At 41.2% G+C, this 17,052-nt stretch overlaps 1 protein-coding gene across 10 annotated transcripts in view; it reads right to left on the reverse strand.

Moving 5' to 3' along the window:
- The window catches only part of LOC136448431 (glutamine--fructose-6-phosphate aminotransferase [isomerizing] 1-like), a 37,415-nt gene extending 27,041 nt beyond the window's left edge, over window positions 1–10,374 (reverse strand). For 8 of the 10 annotated variants that reach the window (XM_066447986.1, XM_066447985.1, XM_066447983.1 and 5 more), the window contains exons 1-4: window positions 10,315–10,374; window positions 4,079–4,186; window positions 1,603–1,704; window positions 956–1,081 (exon numbers count right to left, since the gene is read on the reverse strand). In XM_066447986.1, the coding sequence (XP_066304083.1) occupies window positions 956–1,081; window positions 1,603–1,704; window positions 4,079–4,186; window positions 10,315–10,351 (373 nt within the window). In that variant the 5' untranslated portion in view covers window positions 10,352–10,374. Of the gene's footprint in view, window positions 1–955; window positions 1,082–1,602; window positions 1,705–4,078; window positions 4,187–9,259; window positions 9,394–10,314 lie in introns of those variants that run through there. The other 2 variants (XM_066447987.1, XM_066447979.1) reach the window with 1 other exon arrangement.
- Window positions 10,375–17,052: the final 6,678 nt, after the last annotated feature.

Below are 17,052 nucleotides of genomic sequence, written 5' to 3' on the forward strand. Positions count from 1 at the left end.
CCCCTATGATTAATGCTATGTCCCACTGCCCTGCCATAGGGACCATGTTATAATCCGTTATGCATGACTGGAATACTTCAGGCAGATACGGGGTACAAATCTTCCTTACTTGCTGTGATCGTATAGTCACTGTTACATTGAAAAATAGACAACGTGCATCACCACACGCAACCTAGCAAACGATATACCAAGTTACATACCAATGCGGCAACGGGAATTGTGAGTTTTAGCTGCGAACATGTGTAGAGTGACCTCCAGTCTGTGTATTAAGTATGCCTTGTCCACTCGCAACTCGCTTACAGTATGTGCGCACGGGAAGGACGATGCACTTTTACGCACAGTGTGAAAATGGGAAATCTCTGGACCTTCAAACTTACCACACTTGTAGTTTATAATCCGGAGGCTGTGACAATGTAAAAAGTTTACGCAGGGGATGAAAGATTGTTGAGAAATATCTCTCAGAAAAGTGCGCGCGCCAGTGTCACTTCCGGGTGGTTAGATCCGGTGACCTTTGACCTTCGTGAAATGTTACGATAATATAAATTAGCCTTTTTTATTGCAAATAGCTTGATAGCTATAGATCAGGCCGGCCTGCAATAAATTGTGGAAAGAGGATTTACTGCATATTTGTGATTTCTGATACATCTTAGTTGTAAGGCTGAATGGTTCGTTGATAATTGAAAAGGGGCCATCTAGATCTAACTTTGTGACTTTTCCCGGAATTTCTAGATCCCATCTATGTCATGCTGTAAAAACATACTTTTCAGCAGGTTGACCACTCCTGTATTGAAAGAAAAAGATAAACAAACACTTTTTCTTTACTTGCTCTAAAACACTACTTGGACTGTGCAGAGATGCAAAGTTTGTGTGGGTCAATACTTGTACATACTATAAATACTTCACGGAGAATTGTGTCCTACGGACTCTTGTTAATATTGCGTTTGTCAGTGCTTACCATTGTTTGCATCTGAGCGTTGGGGATGACTGTTGACATTGTTGGGTACACCATGGGTAGCCCAGCGGGTGTGTGCAATGCCCAAGTGGGTATCAAACTCAATGTCAAAGTTCAGATCCTCCCTGCCTGCATTGAACACACAGCATATTTGTTCTGCCATTAATAATATCACAAATACATTGAAGGTTAGACATCCAGGTAATAAGTACCAGTTACATGTACTCATTTCAAAACATAAAATTTGGAACGCTTCCAGCTTAAGTAACTGTTACCATGAATATCAAAATCTTAATCTATGGAAGGATGCCTACTAATACACACGTACGTACTGTAAAATTTAAGTTTGCTTGGTTTTTATTTCGCGCTAAGGCGAAAATGGAGTTTTTTATCAATTCATCAGGCACTAATACAGATCTCCATGTCATATGATCACTTTCATAATATGTATAACTTAGTATTATGCATAATTGACTACATCAATGTTACATCTTGTTCTGACCAAATTCCAGGTGTTTTAGGCAATTAAGATCACAAATGGTCTAGCATGTCGTCAGCGTGATGAGCATCGAGTACCACCCACAGTACACCGAACCATCGTAGGACAAAAGACGACAGCCAGCACATAAAAAATGTATACTAGTAATTACCTTGAATCTCTTCCTGCAGATTGATAACCTTTCCTCTCTTCTTGATCAAGATTGTTGACTGCTCGCTTTTCTCAATGTCATTTCCACCATCCACACCAATCCCTGTTAGATTGTATAGTTAGCATCAGTTTCACAATCACATACTTAACTGCAGTAGTTTAGAGACTGGTGACAAGCAGGAGGAGGATGTGATGACAGCACGTGGCTTGTGTACTCAATATTAAACAACCTTTATCAGAACTGAGGCTCCTTTACATAATTATTTCTTAGATGAAGAGTTAATGTAACCTTGGCTTTCATATTAATGTGTTTTGTTGAGTCAAGTTTCATATTACCCTCGTACACAAACCATGTGCTACCAGCAGAAGGAAAAATACTGAATTGAGCGTTTGACTTAAGTAGGGTAATCTGGGCACTATTTTTATGTGACCCGCTCGCCTAAGCAGGTCTGGTGCTTGTTGCATTAATTTCCCATTATGATAAGTTTGGTATCATGGGAAAGAAAGTCACACCAGCTTTCCAATGATATATAAATCATTGCAATTTAGCAAGAAACAACGGAGATATGATCGACCAAAGTTAAGTTTCCAAACTTCTTGTGCCAAGTTTATTATAAATGATAATAATAATAATCACATCAATAATCACATCAACAATCATAGGGCTTACCCCGGTACCTTCTTTGAGATCATGCCGTCTCAAAGCCACATTTTGTCAAATTTATCAGTGGGGTGGGGCCGCCGGACTACTCTCACCTCTCAAATAGAAGTACCCCCTAGAATAGAAGTACCCCCCGGACAAATCTTCAAAATCTAATACTGTAAAAGTAGTATCCGCTTAACTGCACCACCCATTTGTCAACGTTTTTGGTGCAATTATCTGGTTGGTGCAATTATGCGAAATGCCCAGCTGGACCGCACCACCATGGGCGAGGGGGTGTATTGTTAGTCAGAAACACTAGCACAAAGAAAACAGACGAAATTAGTCAGTTATTAACTTTATTTATTGACCCTTTGCTGATTGCTGAAAATAAAGAAATGACTACGAACCTGTTTTGATTTTGCATTCTTTCATTTTTCCATGCAATCTACCGCATTACAACACACGTAATGTTACAGGGGAGGCATTCTGAAACATTGTCATGCCACTGATGGGATAACAGTTTCTGTGTTACATTTAATACGTAGAGTGCAGTTGTCGATTTACGTAAATCATGAACCGCCATGAAAGTAGGTATTGAAACTAAAACTTGGGTTACTGATTACGGGTGACCCGCCCGGGACCTCCCATACGATTCCTATCAACGTAACTGTCAATGGAGACCGCCTTCTTTTGTTACTCAAAATAGTTTTAAACATATTGGCGGTATTGCGCCTTTACACCGCCAGGTATCGGCTCATTTGTACCGCCTTTGCCGATTTTAGCGCACCTTTTCAGTTAACTTGTCGAGGATTTTTGAAAAAAATTGGTGCAGTTATCCAGCATTGGTGACCATGCGCGGTGCAGATATGCGGAGTCATTAACAATGCAGTGAATGGGAACCGGTTTTGGATATTGGGATTCGGTGCAATTAAATGGAAGGTGCGTTTATCCGAGGTGCAATTAAGTGGCTTCGTCTGTATAAGTACCCCCTGAAATATTAAGTACCCCCCGGAAAATTTCAAAATTGACAGTCAAGGTAAACTGTGTCCATACAACTGTCCGAGGAAAATAAGATAATAAACAGGTAGGTTTATATTTCAATTTCGATCACTATCAATTCTATCACTATCGGAATCTGAACAACTATGTCGCATACTTACACACGCAAAACGACTAAAACATTTTTATTACTGTAAATGCCGAAATTTCGCAGGGTAGGGAGAAAATGGAGCGTTCGCCATGGTTTTGAGTTCAAGTTTCGAACAATGGTACAGTCACACAATGGAACAGCTTTTTGCAGTGGTTTTAAGTTAGTGGTAAAGAGATCCCCGCGAAAACGCAAACATGAAACCACCGCAAACATTTCTGCATTTACAGTATAATCGCCCCAAAAGTTTGACAACATGCCCCACGTTCCAGACCGCATTCAAACCATGTACACATCATAATGTAATATGATGCGGAAATTGCATAAATAAGTCATATTCCACATCCCAATTTTCTGCCTGGAAGCGAAATCGGTTGCCACATCGGTTTTGTGAAGCATGAAGCTAGAACGTAGATATCTACCTGTCGAAGTTCGTCAAATAGATATGTCCCATTCCTTTTACTTTGAGGTAGAATCTGCAGGATTTTTCACGACTACCGGTGCCGACGTATGGAAAACCCTGACAAACTCAGACATGTAGAGGCTCTAAACTATAACACGACATGAACGCGTCGGTAACAATTTGTGCACGTGTGCAGTTTGCCAGAGTTCTTAACTATAAAGCGAGCGTCACTGTACTGTATATCAAGGTTTTCTAAGATCATTTCAACTATACTATAAACCCACCTGCAGAGTCATAGCCCCTATACTCCAGTCTCTGAAGCCCCTTGATCAGCTTGTCCAAAATTTCCTTCCGCTTTTTGGGCACACAGAAGTTCAGGTATGCAAAAATTCCTGGTGGGAGAAAATTAGGAATAGATAACACTGGTCAGTTCACATTTAGAAAAACATTGCAATCTGGAATCTTCAGAAGTGTTAAATTCTTAAGTTGTCACTTGAGTCCCAAAATACCCAACAATGCACCTAAATGGTCTGCTACACCACAACGTCCAGTGAAATCACCTCAAGTGGTAATGCACATCGGGGATGGCGGTTTCCTACCCAGTGTTATTTTGAAAGTATTAGGTAAATTAGCGCAAAGGACAATGGGAGAAACCGTGTCGGGAGCATGTGAGCCAAAACATGTAGCGCGGCGGGTCCCCAACATAAATACCGTAGCCTATAGCCCGTGGTAGAGGTTATTAGAAGAGGTTAATAGAATTGAAATTTGACCATAATCAGTTTGCACAGAATCCTTCTTAAATGTCACACATTGTCGACTGATGATTGTAGACTTCTAAATGTATCTATTCTTGTTTGCACTTATAGCCTACCACTTGAAGGCATTCATAAGATGACAGGCAAATTAACATAGAAAAATTGATTTCTTGGAAAAGGTAACTAAAAGCAGTCTCATACAAACATCATACTTTGTAACATTGACATTCTGTGGAAACATTCAGCAGGATACTGCATCAACTTGTTAATTGGGTGGAAATAGAATTCTAACTCATAACTAGTAAGTCTTTAAATGAGGCTGATTCACACTAATACTTTTTTTACTACTAAGTAAGTGAAAATACCTTAGGCCTAGGGAAAAAAATGTTGTGTTTCTGTTACGGTCCTGAAAAAATTAGGGTCGGTAGGTAGGGATTCACTTTTTTTTTCTACTGCTGACATCAAATGCACTGACTGTTGGCCTCACAGTGCTTGGGCCAGCCTCCTAACCATTGCACTCAATTCTCATGTGGTTAAACATGCGCTGCCCAGAGGGGGGTGAACAAAATTTAATAAAAACACCCCCTGGGATAAAATTACCAATTGGAAAAGTGGCAGGTGAATTATTAAGAATATACATGACAGTTTTTGTATAATAATCACTAAATACAATAATCTATGTCATTGTCCAGTTGCTTTCTCACTGTCACAAGTCACAACATTTTAACAACTTTCTTTGTTTATTCTATAATAATTCTTCCAAAGTTAGGAATTTTTTTTAAATCCCAGCTTAGTAAAGGGACTCATTCACCACTTGTGCAATTTTCAATGTTGCCAACGAAAAAAAAACAGCGCTAGCAATACTTCGCCCCATAGAAATGCACAGCAACTCAAACACTGCCCTCTACCGGTAGTTGCTGGTACTGCAGGTTTGCGTCATTACTCTCACCCATAATCGCGATATCTAGCGTTAGTTGATGTCAAAATATTGTCTTTCCAAGGAGATTGGTCTTTCGACCGGGTGCCCCGCTCTCTTTTCGGACTGATTTTTGTGTTTCTTGCAGGCAGAATAAAACTTATTAAAAGAAGTTGACTATGGATGCAAACAAATGAAAAAGTATCGGTACTAACTTTATCAACTTGTTTGGTTGGAGGTCGATGTCTGTGTTTTGATTGTAAATTTACGAAAGTGAGAGTGTGTGTGCACGTGTGTGACGTAGAGTTGTAGAAGAGTAGAGCTTCCTTGGTCCAAATTTTCTTCTTCATGCAAATAATTACCGCCCGAAGGTAGTGCACTGCGTAACCTGGGTTTAGAAATAACTTGCACCAATCAAAACATTGTTACGCTGCACAACTGCGCAAGCGGGTATTTCGCATGCTGTTCAAATTCAGATACCAAAAAAAAGGCTAGGGTCGGTGGATTTTTGCTAGCAGCTGGGTTGGTCGGGTAACCGGAAACACAACATTTTTTTTCCTAGGCCTTACTATGTATGTACAGTATTTTTTAATGACTAAAAAAAGTATATGACTGTACAAATGTAAGAAAACAAAACTCTTCAATTCTAAATTACATTGTAGTTATATTTACTAAATATATTTAGACAGTGAAATGCAAATTTCTTGGCTGTCCTGTACATCTCTACATGATGATTGCGTAGCCTACTCCCTATTTTATCGATTTGGCCCACACAACAACTTGGCAGTATCGCCTGCAGCAGTTGTTGTTCCCCATGTATTCCTATTTCTATACTGTACTACAGTGTACTGAAATATTGCGAAAATCACATTAGACACATTGGTACACCTGCCCAATGTGGGGGTCGAGACGATTCAACCCAATCAACTCGGCCCAACACCCTGGTCAACTTGGTCAGGGTTAGGGTGTTAGAACAAGTAGACCAGGGTTGGGCCAAGTTGATCTGATTAGCCTTGGACCGAAAAAATTGGTACAGGGCCGAAGCATCCGACATCCCACCTCTGAGTCAGCAACATTCTACCATTATCAATGATTGAACAAATCTAAAAGGGGACCAGTACTAGTGTGTAGCTGTTCATTTAAAAGCAAACATACAATTGAACAATTCCAAAGTTTCCTAGGTATTGCTTTGTTGATGTAGCACAAAAGGTCACCCCACATTCTTCTTGTTTCCTTGTTGACATAGCCAAAGCCAGAAATGCAGATACAACTCCAGCTACCCACAAGGATTACTCCCTGGCCAGACTCTGGGGTTGGGATCTGGGTGATAGCTCTGATAGATCCCAAGTGAGTCCAATGGTGGAGCAGTTGGTCATGGTCATTAAGCTCTCCTCCCAGATTAAGTCCATCTTAAGATCACACAACTTACAAGCACAGAGGGCCATGGTCCACTGTCATCTATTCTTAAGACCTGAAGGTTCGCTAGGGAATGCTCTTGTTGGCTTGTTCAGTGCCAAACATATCCACATAGGGTACAAAATACACAGTCATGTACTTCTTTTTCTACATACTAAAGTGCAGGTGATGTTTAAAATTTCCTTCATTCCACCTGCACCACTCCTTTTTGTTCTGTTTATAGTCCTCTATACTTAAGTCTATTAATAGTAATGTTTTAAGGTGTTCCTGTCAACAAAATGTCAAATGAAAAATGGGAAACAACTATGATGAGTATGAATGATTTGTAATGGAACGTAGGACACATGCTAAGCTAACCTTAAGTTATATTTCTGAAAACATCTCAGTAACAAAAATTTGCTGCTGCAGTACATGTACCAAGGTCAATCACCAGGAAGCCCAAAATTGACCTTCACCGTCTGGTTCACCCCACCTACCCAATACCATTGCAATCCATCCACCGGTTCTTAAAGGGGCATATTGTAGAATCTGGTGGGCAAAAACTACAAATAGTAAGAATTTGAAAGATCTACACTAAGATTCACATTTTTAACTTATTTGTTACTTATTTCCAACATATTCCCATCATTTTGTCACATTACCACCATTAATAAACGACGAAAAAGCGCCAAACGTGTAAAATCTGGGGCATTTACATATTAACTTGCGTCCCGCAAGTTAATATGCAAATAAGCCAGCGTAGAACGCTACGAAAAATCGAGCGTCACAGGAAAATCACCACAAGTAAACAAACTTCAGAACGTCGGGCGTTCGATCGCGTGTTCGGTGGTTTGTCGGAATGTTGGACAAGATTGCGGCCAATTCAAGCGGCGGCGGGGATGGCGTATATAATTTTTTTCAAGACGTTCGCACGACACTACAAAGTCGCATCCTTACGTGATGAATATTGCTGTGCAGTGTAATAAGATAGATTCAAATAATGATGTAGAAAAATAATCAAAACCAAAGAATTTTGTTTTATGTTCATGTCGCAATATGCCCCTTTAAGATATATCCCCACACATCATCCAAAGTAAAAACTACATCTTCATTTTTCAAGTGCTGACAAAGTTGTATAGGTTTAGCCTTTAGGCTTTGAAAAATTGTCATGGACTCGACTTCAAAATTTCAAACAAATACATCAATACGTTGATGAAGGTTAGACATCCAGGTAATAGAATACGCAAAAAATAGTTACTCAAGCAACTGGATAAACTTTATCCAGTTGCTTGAGTAACTATTTTTTTGCATAAGTACATGTACATCAATACACCAAAGTTTTTTTTCTTCACACACTTCAAGTTCAATTCTCAAAATGTAGTGTACGGTACTTTTTTTGTTGACAGCAGGTAATCCTACAGGAATATTTAGCCCCTACATGAAAGTCTAAGTTAATTAGTCTAAGTAAGTAAGTCAAACTTCAAGGTTAAATCAAATGCCGGCCATGAAAGATGGCCTTAACACGAGGCTAGCTGGAGACTTGTGTAGATCTTCCTGCCTGAATATTTGTAGTTTTTGCCTCCCACTTTCTACAATATGCCCCTTTAACCTGACTAACGCCTTCATCTTCACCAAGATTCACATCTTTTCTTCGTCCAGGAACAAAATTCCAGAACATCCTGAAACTAACATTAATTCATTTTCTTATCATTAACGTATTAACAAGGAAATAAGTGTGAAAGTTTGTTTTTTTAGTTTGTCAAAAGTCCAGGATATCTATTACATCCCAAGAACTATGCAGAAACATCCGGGAGCGTTTGTATGCCGAACCCTGTACTGTTTCAATAAGGAATATCGATTGAAATTCAAAACAAGTAGTTAACGTTAACATTACAGTTCTGTGCGGTGGGGGTGAAAGTATGAAAAAAAATACTAGAATGTTCGAGAAATTCCCTTTTGGAAACGTCTTCGACTGACGCATATTTATGTGATTCAAGTGCCAAAGTTGCCAGCATAATAATACTTTTCGTGATGAAACGGCCGTCAAAATGGGGAGGGGGGCGATAATTCAATTCTGTAGAAAACAGGTTAACGTTAGTTATTATTACGTGCCAGTTCGAATTCTGCCTGAGTTGTTTCAAGACCGAAAGCTGGTGTTTCCTGTAACAGGCTGTGTTTGAATGATAACGGGACAATTAGTGAACCTTATCGATCGCACTGGCAGCTGACAAGCCGGGCTAAAATATACTACAGCAAGTGCAGTCGGCGGGTCGACCGGGAGCACAAACAACAAGCCCGACAAGAGAAAAATACACTACACTTCAAAACAACGGAACTAACATCAGGTTCTATCGGAGAAATACGCTTCAAACTCTGAAAAAGACTGGTAGTATACTCACCGCACATCTTGAGCTTTAGTACTTTGATAACGTGTGAGAACCGGAAAACGCAGGACTGTCTTGCAGACAGATTTCTACCATTTGGCAGCCCTGAGTAAAGATTTACGTGGCAGCGGAATGCTGCACGCTGATTGGTGGATTAGTGGGAGGGTCAATAGCACGTGACTCATCTTGAACAGCTGATTGGCGGGAAGGGCACTTCCGGGATCGTGGCCTTCGAAATTGTGATACACGTACGCATACAAAAAATAGTGTAAAGGTGATTTGTATACTGCTTTATATCTTACTGTTGATGAACAAATGGTAACAACGCACAAAAGTAGATAAATCTTAGTTAGGCGATAAATGCCTCAATGATAGTTCGCGTGTGACACTGGTGAAACGTTAATGTCTTTTTAAACTGTGACGTCTTTATTTTGGATTTGCGTCATCTGGGGCGTGGTTACTTCCCTTCTGACATGTCTTAGGAAAGGAGTTTCCTAAGGGTGTGTCCACAAATGTGTAGATCGTGAACGATATTTTTGAAGATGTGGGGAATTGAGTTTTGGCGTAAATAGTTCAGCGTTTTTGTCATTAGATGAAATTTGTGTGAGTTATTACAAATTTGAACGTTTAAAACGACTCTGTTGCCAAGGACCGCGTACCTGTCTTTCGAAAGCTGTAACTGTTAATCCACATTTATATCGAAAGGGGCTTCTATTTTAAAGCTCTTCGATATATCAATTCAGGAGCATAGACGAATACTCATAACTGAAAAAAGAGTTATTAGTGGCACTTTTCAATGATTTGATAGTCGACGTTCTGCAATATCACTGTTCATCACAATGATGACAATGAAACTTTACATGTAATGTATGATTATACGTTTCATGTTCAAATGCTGTGAACTACTTTTAAATGTTGAATATGGTATTTCTCTATCTGCGGTCATCAGTAATCAGGCTGATCAAGTCAAGATAGAAGGTCAGGGTAAAAGAGGGAATTGAATTGGTTCAACGGCAGTAGAAAGGTCATTCTCCGAACTTCTAACACAATTAAGTATGTAAACCACTTGCCTCCTTGCGCCATGTGGATATCCTGTTTCTGCATCATGAATACTAAAGTTGACTGATCAAACCGAGTTTGACTCTATAGAGCTCTATAAAATCTCACATCATCAAATAGACGCACTTTGAATGACGGAAGCGAGTTAATATTAACCTTTAGTCCGATATTTGAGTTCTAAACTACAATAGCATTCCAGGGCTTATCATCTGTTGTGTACTTTCCCAAGCAAGGTTTTATCTGTCCGGGCTCGTAATGGTTTATAGCACTGATGACGCACATCGATCAACTCGAGCATGATAACGGATACTTCTGTTCAGTCTTTGAGCATACTCATTACATGGGCAATAAAAAATCTATTTTTCAAGTTGATATCTAGGCCTCTAGCTAGGGAAAAAACGTCAGACTGATTTTTAGACCTAAATCCTGTCACCATGTGCAATGCCCGTATTGTAACACCATACTACACATATCCGATATCAACTAATCCCTAACCAAACACGGGTCCCCAATTTATTTACTCATGGGATCCCAATTAAAGGGAATTAATGGACGAGGTGTTATTTTACTTCTTCCTTTTCCCCAGCCTTCTCTGTCACTGTCTGTGCAGTGTCAGACGGTGCTGCTGAAATTCAAACTTTTCTTTGGCAACGAGAGAACAGGACTAGTGCATGTCCCTGCCAGTCGACACGGTGACCATACATGTAATTCGTGATAATTAGTAGACCATGTGATTAACTAGACCATTCGGGGGTTCCGTGGGGATTAGTTCCACAGGCGAGCTGGTGAGAGCACACATTGTCATCCGAGTTCAGCTCACCTCTGTGGGAGAATAGTGTCCTTGGGAGAAGCAAGAAAAGCAAGTCAAGTCAACTTGTCAAGGGCTTTATTTATTCTCGATGGCTTGATCTGTAGTGTAACATTTAGTCTGTGTAACGTAATCTCCACTGTCTGTGGCTGTAATGGCTGCTATGGTCACAAGTCTTGGGTTGGTGGAAAAACCTGTCCCGGTCTGGACAGCGGAACAACCTATCCAGTCTGAAAAGAGGGTAGGTATGGGGGATCCAGCAGGGTCAGTAAATTCAACAGGGTCACTGAAAGTTCAGGCAATCTGTAATATTTAGAGGGTTTGTTGAGGATTCAAACTTGCCCGAAAGCTGAAGTGCAAAATTCACAGTAGAGTTAGGGAGCAACTAATAACAAAGAAGAACAGTCAACAGAAGCCTATGCTAATTTGTCCAAACGAAGCAGTAAATGTGAATGCAGGGATAAGTTAGTGCCAAATTTAGCATGCAATGTACAATTTTACGAAGCAAGGAGTCAAAACCAAGGGCTATGCTAAGATTTGGTGAAAGGCCTGGAAATCTAAGCTAAGTGCAGCTGCTTCAGATCGGGCACAGAATAAGGCTAAGTTTAATCACAGCAAATTTGCAACGCACAGGAGAAGCAACACCGGGGGTGAACTAGCCAAGCGTTGAAACAGACTGGGAAGCACTAGGAAGCGCATAAGACGGGTAGAACGGGGTCACAAAGCTAAATACAGCTACTAGTACTACATAAATAAACAAGAGTTCCGCGACCTCATATCTCCATGAACAATTCTATTTATGCAAATGACTTACACATTTACATAATATATGCTTAATCATAAACACCTTTATCTTACTTTTCACAATAACGCCCCTGCAGTCAAGTGCAAGCTGCTAGGGGGCCCAAACCCACACCACTTCTTCATTACACCACAAGCTATCTGCCACCAAAAAATCAAGACCATAGCACGTCCAGGTCAAGAGATACAAAAATGGAATTTCTGCTGCAGTACCAAGGTCACATACCTGGGGGCCCAAAATCGACCTTGAATTTTGGCTTCACAACACCTGCCCACATACCAAATATCATCGTAATCCATCAAGAGATTATTGAGTTATGCTGACTACAGTAGTCCGGAAACACAAACATACAGACAGACAAACAGACACACAGACACACTCAAAACTATATCTCCATTTTTCATGGAGATAATTATTGGAGGTTGGCGGTCCCGTCCGCCGGGATAGCGGAAATACTACGGCGCATTCATTATCTCCAGGAAAAATGGAGATATAGTTTCGGGTGTGTCTGTGTGTGTGTGTGTCTGTCTGTCTGTTTGTGTTTCCGGACTACTGAAGTCAGCATAACTCAAGAACCTCATGATGGATTAGGACATTTTTCTACAAATACGCCGCCATATATGAGGAAATGAACCAGTTGCTATTATAGGATATCTGATTTGATATCTACTTACTTTGTATAATATCACTCTGATGTTAACTTCGATGTCAGCGCTTTGTGGGGGGGCCCAAATCATCATGACAAGGGGGGCCCCAAATACCATGGCCGCTCCGTGGATTTGGTCCCCCACCCCCTCCTTGAACTTAAAAATATACGCACTTCTACTTTCGAAACAGATGGAATATAATTCTAGGAACTTTCTTATTGTCTCCTCTGATTTTAAGGAACAAGTCTCCAAGGCATTGGTCTCTGCAGAGGGGGGCCCAAATCATCATGGCAAGGGGGCCCAAAACACCATGACCGCTCCGTGGAGATGTGTTCCCCCCTCATTGAACTTGGAACTGTACACATTACTGCTTTTGAAACAGACGGAATATAATCGTAGGAACATTATTTGTCTCCTCTGATTTTAAGGAACAAGTCTCTGCAGAGGGGGGCCCAAATCATCATGGCAAGGGGGCCCAAAATAACATGGACTCTCCGTGGAGATTTGGTACCCCGTCCGTGAACTATTATGCGCACTTCTGCTTTCGACACAAATGGAATATCATTCTATGAAAATTCTCTTTGTGTCCACTGATTTTGACCCTGTAGACATCTACGGACTACATCTAAGGATAAACTTGGAATATATTTGTTGGCAAGATCTATTGAAGTGGTTTTCTTTCACGGAAACAAGCCTTTTGTAAAGAGCCACAAATGATCCAAAATTTCATGGCTTCTGAAAGGTATTGAGATAGTCTAGTACTTGTCTAATATTGCAGTATTAAAACAATGTGTAAGTTATTTTGTCTGATACACGTAACACTTAGCTAAACTTAATGAATTGTATGTATATCTATTTTCAACACAGGATTGTGTTATGTCGCTGTGGGCCTTCGTAGTTTTGGGGTCACGCAGATTCCAAGCAGATGTGAAGGGGGGCCCAGATTGTCACGGGGGCCCATAAAACATAGAACACCGGACCAGATTTGATAGAACACCGGCGCTATAAATCTATATGAACCGAGCAGGGTCATGCTTCGGCGTGTTTTATAAAGGATGAAACGTATGAAAAGTGCAACGAGTTACGACACAACACTTATTAAACGACTTAAATGTATTTTAAAACACTTATTTGTGGTAGTAACTGCCTTCAGGGCATGTACTTGTCGGGACATTTCAACTGTGGCATCGGCCGGAGATGGGGCGCGCACTTTATTCAGGTTTACTCATTTACGTTTCAAGGCCGCAAATTTGCCTGGAACTTTGCCCGAATTGGAGATGCGTACTTTAATTAGGGTGCGTATTTTGATCGAGTACACGGTCATTTTTGTCGCCGTAGTTACGGGAAGTGAAACGTACCTTAAAACAACAACAGTGTAGGGATCGGGATTTATATGTCTTCATGGAAAATACACACAAAATAAACAGATGCATGTCTTACCGATGACTTATTCATATGGTATACTGTACTGTCGTGCCAGTGATTCTTTTCGGGGTTCCTTGAACGCCAGGTGCTTAGTACGTCAGATCATTTGTAGTGTAGTACTGTAAATGCAGAAATGTTGTGGTGGTTTTATGTTCGCGGTTTTCGCGACGACCATTTCACCGAAAACTTCACCTAAATCACTCCATTTTCGCATTAGCGCGAAATAAAAACCAAGCGAACTTAAATGCATTAAAGGATATAACACACCAAAATACAACATTTCTTATTATCTAAAATAGGAGTAGCACCATTCAAGGAATATAAACGTTAAAAACAAATACACACCCTTCTGATGTTATTTGATATTGAACCATCAGAAACCAGACTTCCATGGATCCAGCTCTTTTAATATTCTTATCTGATCTTCTCACCAGGTGATTACATTAATCAGTGACTAATCCCAATCATGACGTCACAATGAACACGGCAGCCGGTTCGGAACCTTACACCATGGCTTGTGAAAAACATCATTTGATGAGCAAACAGTGCTTAATTATGGTGATGATATTCAATTAAAGGAGACAACATTATCTATTTTGTTTGCTTGTAAAAGTGACGTTCTTTCCGAGCCGCAGTGCAAAGTTCCAAATCAGCTGCCATGTTCATTGTGACGTCATGCCTGGGCAAGTCACTGTGGGAAGAATCAAAAGCTGGAGGTATGAAGTTTTGATGGTTCGATGTTCAGCTTAAGCCCCGGTTACACATAGCCGAACATGGCCTCTCGACTCTCCCCCGACCATGGTTAGAGTGATTCGGGAGTGATTCGGGAGCTAGGTCGGCTGGCGTTCGGCTGAGTCGGCTGGCGTTCGGCTGAGTCGGCTGAGCCAGCCGAATGTTATGAAAATTCAAATTGGCTCTGGACGGAGGTTCTGGAATCGGTTGGCTGGTGTTCGGCACGGTCGGCTAGTATTCGGCTGGTGTTCGGGAGTAAGTCAGCAGCAAAATTTAAATCTTAACCAAGCTATTACCACTGCTGACTTACACCAAACTAGTTTCCAACCTATCAATAACTCACCCCTAGGCCGTAGATAAATCTCGGCTAACTCATTCCTAGCCTGGATACCAGACCCCCAATCTCTAAAATATATATCGACATATAACGTTATATTTTAGAGATTGGGGGTCAGGTATCCAGGCTACTTCATTCCCAACTAAACTGAAACTACTACCAGAACATGGGCGAATCAGGCCCGACCTTCACACGACCAAAAACAGAGAAGAAAGCTAAAAGTCATATTTAAGTTAACCTTGATCCAAATTCGATGTCTTGGTAATGTTAACAACATAAAAGAGTGGATTATTTTGATTAAAACTGAAAATGAATCCTCTTTTGAAAGTCGCTGAATGTGTCAATTTCAATTCGTGAGAGGGTTAGCAACTGGTTGGGAATTAGTCAGGAGAGATTCGGCTAGAGGTCGGGATGGTTGGGTATAGGTTAGGACGCATTCGGGGCTTGGTTGGGGGTAAACAGTGTATTGGTTAAGAGATGGTTGGGACATGTTCGGCGCATGTTGGGCGCCAAATATAGGCGTTGCCTAATTCTGGTCAGAAGAAAGGCAGAACACATGGAAGAAGAAACACACAAGTAAACATCAATCAGCTAGTGAGCGGCCACACCAGACTCAACGCCTACCAAAACTGGAAGAACCCAGAGGTCTCACCAAACTGCCCAAACTGCGGTGCTCTTGAGACCACCAGACACTACCTGTACCACTGCCCTCGGTACGAAAAGGCAAGACAACACATGCTGCTAGAAGCTGAGAACTTATACGAGACATACAACATTGCAGAGGGAAGCAGAGACACGGATATCGTCACTCTAGCTGGGATGAGAGAAGACCTTTCCGAGACAATCAACAAGCAGATATACTTAGCTCTCTCCCGGTACATCGAGAGCACGCACAGACTCGATGTGCTCTCCTAGAAACACTTCCAGCAGTACGCAAGCACAAGCCACCAAGAGTTAAACACCTAGAGAGACATCAGCCTCGTGAACCAAGCGTAACACAGCACCAAGAGACCACGTCTAACGATATAATAGACGTTAAACAAGGACAACAACAACAACAACACAACAGACTGCTCCCGAACTACCGCCGACCCGAGTCGGCTAGCCTTCGGGAGCCATGTTCGGCTATGTCAATGTCCTTGGCAATGTGCAACCTGGGCTTTACGTAATATAGTGTGGTGTCACGACTGCCCCAGTCGGCTTCTTCAGCTGCTTCCTCCCTTCACAGGTGGTTTCGCCCCCTTTCAGCAGTACCTCCTCCGGGAGGCGGGGCAGCAGTACTGGCCAGGTACTGCCAGCCGAGAGTCTTCCACTGTTTGTCTCCACTCCTAAACCACAGCCAGCGGGACGCCTTCTCCGCTTCTTCTGCTAGCTTTTTAGTTGTTTCCCTCCTTTTCTGGCCTTTCACACCTGTGGCACATAGCGCCCTCCACATGGATTGGCAGATGAACCCTCTCGTTCCTATCTCAACGGGGTAACAACTCGCTTTCCATCCTCTTTCTAAGTTTCTTTGCACATGTGTACTAACTCCTGGTATTTCAATGCTTTTCTCTCATGACACGAGTCATGTGCCTCCTCTGCTCTCTCTTCCCAGGGGACTGTTACATAGTACCATCTGCTTTGTCTGCTTTGACCAGAAGACGTGACGTCAGGTCTGAGCCTCGTTGCCACTATCTCTTCCGGGAAAACCAACTGTCTATCCAAATAACATCCTCCTAAGTGTGAATATTTTGTGAAAATTTCTATGTTATTAAACAATAGTTTTATGTTATTATGTAATTTCAGGAAATTCTTAATGTTGATGTCATTGGTGTCTTATGCTTTTACAGTACGTATCAAGATTTTGATATTCATGGTAACGTTAAACTTACTCAAGCTGGAAGCCTTCCAAATTTTATGTTTTGAAATGAGTACATGTAACTGGTATTTATTACCTGGATGTCTAACCTTCAATGTATTTGTGATATTGTTAATGGCAGAACAATTATTCTGTGTGTT

Source organism: Branchiostoma lanceolatum, chromosome 14 (assembly GCF_035083965.1).
Source record: "Branchiostoma lanceolatum isolate klBraLanc5 chromosome 14, klBraLanc5.hap2, whole genome shotgun sequence".
Lineage (NCBI taxonomy): Eukaryota > Metazoa > Chordata > Leptocardii > Amphioxiformes > Branchiostomatidae > Branchiostoma > Branchiostoma lanceolatum.